Consider the following 6,373-nt stretch of genomic DNA (forward strand, 5'->3'; position numbering starts at 1 on the left):
AATGACTAGGGCTAAGGCTAAGGCAAATGACTAGGGCTAAGGCAATGACAAGGGCTCCGTAAGGTAGCTATCTCTAGGAGAGTGATAAATGCTGAAACAATACTCGGCCGAGGGAAGGGATCAGAGTGAGTGTTAAATAGTGAGGGAGTAATATGAAACAGCTGGGTGCAATCAGTGTAAACAGGTGTGTGCAATTCGTGCTGAGTGCAATCAGTGCAATGCATGATGGGAAATGTAGTCCGGGGTGATGTGCAACAGTGTGTAGTGCGAGAGTCAATGAATAGGAAAGTTCGTGGACCGGATTCGTGACAATTGTAAACTCATAAGGACTGCCATTGAATCAGAACATATTATTACTTTATCAGGTCTAACTTCATACACCCACTCTAGTGTCATTAAAATAGCTATCATCTCAGCTGTATATACTGATGCACCATCTGTTATCCTTCCAGTCTTCCTCACCTCAAACTCTGGAACATAGAATGCAGCCCCTGTCCTCCCAGTATCTTTACTCTTTGACCCGTCTGTATATATTTGAAGAAATGATTAGTATTCATTTTTTATATGCTCATATACATATGTAATTAAACTAACCACTTCATTCATTTCCCTTCTGTTCTTATGTAATTTTATATCTATTTCCGGTTGATCTATTATCCAGGGTGGAATTGGGGATATTACCACTATTGGGGCAAATTATATTGACTCTAGACCAACTTCATTTACCCACTCCTTTATTTTCCATGCAAAGCCTTTACCTGTTGCATTTAAAATTTCCCAGCAATCATTCAGAACTTCCGTTAGGACAGAATGAAACAGAATCACCTTCATTAAGATTGAGTCAACGCATGAGCGAATTTGACTTATTTTTCAATCAAAATAAAAGACTTTTACTCATTTGACAAAGTTGTTTCATATTTACACCTGCTTTTGCACATGGATGTACAGCCCCAAAAGAACTTCAATCCATGTTACTGATGGATGGAATGAACAGACAATTAATAGGCAGATATTTGGCCATTTACAGCTATAAGCACTGGGTGATAACCATATCAACTAAAAATTTTATTTATTTGTTGTGCATATTGTGTATTTCACTTCATCTATTTTGTGTATCTTATTAGCTAACAGGATATGTTATTACATCTATAGGCATTACATTGGCCATCTGCCACTCTGCTCTCTTGACACTGATAGCCTACCAGCTTTTGTCACAGGAAAACGTATTGGTCAACCAATTTTTCAGTATCGACAGGTTTCTATATTGACAGTATTTATACAGGCTTATAGTTCCCAAGTCACTGATTATTATTATTATTATTAATAATAATAATAATAAAACTAAAACTGACCATCTGCAATTGTGGCTTTACTGACAATGCCACATTTATGACGAAAATACATTCCAAATGAAAGTTTTCAGGAATGGTTTGAGTGTCTATGATGTTTTATGTAAATTGCATGAACAAAATTCTTCAGTCAAACTGGTAAAATGAATGAAAACAGCGTGTATAAATCATAAATCTATTGTGAAACCTAAGACTTTCACTTTTATATAAAAAAAAATGAAAAACAACTTTATGGACAACATGCATGCAGTTCAACTCCCACCAGTCCTGCAGTTTCACTTTGGGACTGGTTTTCAAGGCAAACTCAAGGTGGTTAAGATTACTGACAAGCATAACTTTAATGTGGGAGAATATATCGTATATTTGAAATTGATATGAAAAAGTTAATGGGTTTGTTACCCAGTGGGTTGGACAGAGAGAAAAAATTTACAACTTGAATGCACTGTAAGTTGCTTTGCTTAAAAATGTCTGCCAAACGCATAAAATAAGAATGCAAAAAAAAAAAACTCACTTAACCATGAATAAATTCTGTCAAAAATTTCCAGTAAATCACCAGTTTAGTTACTTTATTTGCCAATTTTTCGTTTTTACAAAATTGCAGAACATGTAAAATCTTTCCAACAGAAAAATAAAGAAATTACCTATAGTTCAGGAACATATATGAATATTGCTTTGATGAATTTCTGACAGCAGATACTGTTTCCTTCATCACTGCTGATTATGACCGGATGAGTTATTTGTCAAGTATTCATAAGTGTTCAATTCATAAGTGTTCAATTGTCATATCTAAACATCATCTTCCATTCGTGGTCAGTTTGAAGCATACTTTGGTGCAAATCCTAGACAGAAGACTGAGTCTCACTACTGCACACATAGATGTTGCTGGGTCTTATACGCCTGCGACTTCGCCCAGGAATCTTGGGACAGAGATGACAGGTCTTGGGCATGAACTCCAGGCAGGCTTCACGAAACTTTCGGATTCTCCAGCAGTATATCACCGGGTTGAAGACCGCTTTGAGGTAACTCAACCACAGTGCCCCGATACTGATGGGATAAAAGGCCGGGCTGAGGTAGAAGCGTCTACTGAACACCGCCAGCAGACTCACCACAGTATGTGGCAACCAACACACGGAGAAGCCAATGAACAGGATGAGGATGGTGGTGAAGGCCCTGGTTTTGAAACTCATGTCCACATTGACTTGGGGTCGCTGCAGACCAGTTAAACCCAACTTGCTGATAGCGACGCTGCCTTCGCCGGTGTGATTGTGGATGCGCAGTGCATTGTGTCGAACTGTGTTAAGAATACACAGATAGCAATACAACATCACACCAAATGGCGCAAAAAACACAGCGACCACAAGCAGAACTGTGTAAGCCCGGTCCGCCAGTGATTCACTGTATCTCAGAATGCATTGCGGTACTTGCAACCCGATCCCAGCTGTCCTCCAGCCGACAACAGACGGTAGGGACACGCAAAGCGACAGAGCCCATGATGCGGCGATAAGGATTTTCGCCCGATGGGGCGTTAGCTTGTCCTGACGCTGAACTATAATGAGGAACCGATCGACGCTGATGATCAGAAGGATGGACACACCTTCTAGAACAAACAGCCAGTACAGCATGACGGATATGCGGCAGAATCCCACTCCGAAGCTCCAGTCTGTAGTTGCGAGAGTGACGGCGGTGAATGGCATGCATAGCAGCGACAGCATAATGTCAGAAAAAGCCAGTGTGGCCAGGAGCAGATTAATCGCTGAACGCATGGCTGGCTTCTGATACACTATCAGACACACAATGGCATTGCCAAGAAAACCAATGGTGATCATGAAGATCATGATGGCAGCCAGTGCCACCCTGAGAGTGGTGGGCATAAGGCCAGTATCAGACTCTTGCATCTCAGTTTCTTCTGGTTCAAGAAGACCACACCCCTCCAATGAGCTGCCATTACATTTAAACATGGCAGCTATTACCAGGTATCATCCATCCAAGGCTGGAAAGTCATAGCTAAATCTTTGCCACTGTCCTGTGAGATCCCATTATTTGAATTCCTCTCAACACTGAAGACACTGTAAATCATTACCTGCAACAGAAGACCATAAGTATGTGGTATATTAATAATATGCATACATTCATTTACACTACCGTTCAAATGTTTAGGGTCAGTACAAATTTTTTTAAATACTATTATTCAGCAAGTAAATATTAAATTGATAAAAAACCTTCTATTCATCAAAGAATCCTGGGGAAAAATGTATCACAGTTTCCACAAAAATATTAAACAGAACAACTGTTTTCAACAATGATAGTAATAAGAAATATTTCTTGAGCTGCAAATCAGCATATTAAAATGATTTCTGAAGGATCATGACACTGAAGACTGGAGTAATGACTGCTGAAATTAGCTTTGCTAACACAGGAATAAATCAAATAAATTACACTTTTTAAAATATAATCAAATAGAAAACAGTTATTTGAAATTGTAATAATATATCACAATATTACCGTTTTTACTGTATTTACTGTATTTCTGATCAAATAAATGCAGCCTTGGTGAGCATAACACGTTTTACAAAAAAGAAAAGAAAAAAAAGTCACAAAATGCAATTACATTATCATCCAGCTTATTATAAAAAGTTGGATATATAAATATGTCCGCCAACATCTAGTATACACCCGTAGTGCGATATATACTATAAAGCAAATCTCAATGGCAATCACAAAATGTCAACTATTTATCACCCAGCTCTAATCTGCTTAATGCAACTATAAGGCATGATGATATGAAGATATTATAGACACCAATATCATGATTGTCTTTAAAGATGCTTCGAACAAATTGAGAAAAGCGTTACACAAATAAATTTGACTTGACTTGATTTAAAAGGTTTTTTCTAAACATCTTTTGTGTTCTGCTGAAGAATGAAAATCAAACAGGTTTAAAAAGACAAGAAGGTAAGTATATAATGACAGAATTTTCATTTTTGGGTGAGCTTTAAGAGCACAGAGGTGCTATCTGTGAAAGGATTTCAGTGACTGACATTTTTCTGACACCACATGAGAATTGCATAATCAGCAAAGACATGACTTTTTGCTTAAACATCTGTAGAGCAATCTGTGCGCAGCACAATATGAGCAATATGGTGAGCACATACAAACCACAATCATCATGTTTACAGATGAAAGAGGGAATGACGCTCACTCAGAGGATGCTGCTGTTGCCATGGTTACACTGGGCTGTTCTTTGCTAAGGATAGTGCAGATATAAAGGGGATTGTAAATTCCAAGAATTCATCACAAGTCTCTGCATGTCATCCTCTGACACCTCCATTGTCCTATAAAAGACCAGAATACCTGCAAAACACACAGCAGGGCAGTTACACATACATAATTTCAGCTTTATAAATGTTGGTGTCAATCTATTTAAAAACTCCCATGTAATTCCCAGTATATGGAGACTACAAAATAATACAATCTATTGGGCATTAATAGGTCATTATCAGCATGTGATATTTAAGGTTTTTGGGCATAGTGTGGATCAGACACTGGGGTACAGGTGACAACACAAGTTGATATGACAGACAGAAGCATGGGAATCAAGTAATAGTATCTAAATATCCTATGAAATATGCACAATGCTGTTTTGCACAATGAAATGCACTATGGAATATAAAATATGTGAAACATATAATAATGGAATAACAACAAAATAAGAATAAATATACAATGAAATACGTGTTATGTACAATTAAATATATATGTAATGTAGTGTACAACACAATGTAGTATATGCATTCATGTAAATTCTGTACAATGAGTATTTCACAAATAGCTGACAATAAAAATACCTGTCGTTTCAACATGGTAGACAGTAAAAAGTGATCAACTAATACAACATCCGCAAATCATTCTCACTCGTAAGCCTTGGTCATGGCTGTCTCTTAGATGTTGATGTATTAATCAACCCATTGTGTCCATCTAGCACCCATGCCACTCTTTGGATAGCCATTAGCTTAAGTGTACTAAAAACTAGAGATTGACCAATATAGCTTTTTGAACAAAGTCAATAACAATTATTTGTATGTTTAATTGCTGATATGGAGAACAGATTTGTTTTTTAAACACAATGATAAATAAAATAATAAATCATTATAACATCAGCAATAAAATCATATGACTACTGCATATTAACTGATTATTATTATTATTTTGTATAGATGATGGCCCTGCATTTGTTGTTTACATTTATTGCACACTATTGCCATTTAAATTCTTCAATCTTACAATATATAATGTTACATGCTATATGTCATTTTTATAACCCATTTAATTAGGCGCCAATGCTTATATGTGAATGGTAATGGAAAATCATAGGTTATTTAAATACAAAAGCAGGACACAGTCTTCGCAGTGTGGATCTGTGCTCAGCCTAAAAAAATAACTGCTTGTTCAGAATTAGCCTAGACGTTATGTTGGGATAGCCAATCTTAATAATTGCACCAAAACATTCAGAATTCAATGTTTGAACGGCAATTTCTATCACACGATAGGAAACAAATATATTAGAATTGAAATGTTTTGAAAATGTCTAAGAGTGATATGCATGATCATGGTATTAGTATCGCACTCTTGGAATGTATGCATTGGTCACACGATACAACATTTCAGTTCTCACGTGCCCTCGCGCGCTTGACAGATGTGAAGTGATATAAACACAGCCTGATTGTGCGGTGGTTACCTCTTATCCACTGAAGTCCGTGTAATTGTTGGGCGGTGAGCCGTGAAAATCCAAAACAGCTGAATGACGAGATGTTGGAGCGGCTGTCGTCGCAGGTTGATTTCAGAGAATCGCTATTGTTTCCACTGAAGCGATGCTGCATGAAACCCATCCGTCGGGGTGTGCAGCTCTGGAGGTGTGACAACGGCAATCAATCATGCCTGTAACTTTTCATAATTATAACATAGAATGGCTTTATGGTATTTAGTCTATTAACACATGAATGCACAAACTGCTTGTATCAAAAAAT

The 6,373-nt window shown here is 37.3% G+C and overlaps 1 protein-coding gene across 1 annotated transcript; it reads right to left on the reverse strand.

Moving 5' to 3' along the window:
• Window positions 1-2,080: 2,080 nt before the first annotated feature.
• On the reverse strand, window positions 2,081-3,330 carry LOC107551066 (high-affinity lysophosphatidic acid receptor-like). Its single transcript, XM_016232554.1, has one exon. The coding sequence runs from the start codon at window positions 3,305-3,307 to the stop codon at window positions 2,189-2,191; it is 1,119 nt and encodes a 372-aa protein (XP_016088040.1). The 5' UTR covers window positions 3,308-3,330; the 3' UTR covers window positions 2,081-2,188.
• Window positions 3,331-6,373: the final 3,043 nt, after the last annotated feature.

This window comes from Sinocyclocheilus grahami, unplaced genomic scaffold (genome assembly GCF_001515645.1).
Source record: "Sinocyclocheilus grahami isolate Dianchi unplaced genomic scaffold, SAMN03320097.WGS_v1.1 scaffold413.1, whole genome shotgun sequence".
Taxonomy (NCBI): domain Eukaryota; kingdom Metazoa; phylum Chordata; class Actinopteri; order Cypriniformes; family Cyprinidae; genus Sinocyclocheilus; species Sinocyclocheilus grahami.

Coding starts and splice junctions, on each gene's coding strand:
- LOC107551066 (XM_016232554.1), bottom strand. CDS start 3,307: ATGTTTAAATGTAATGGCAGCTCATTGGAGGGGTGTGGTCTTCTTGAA.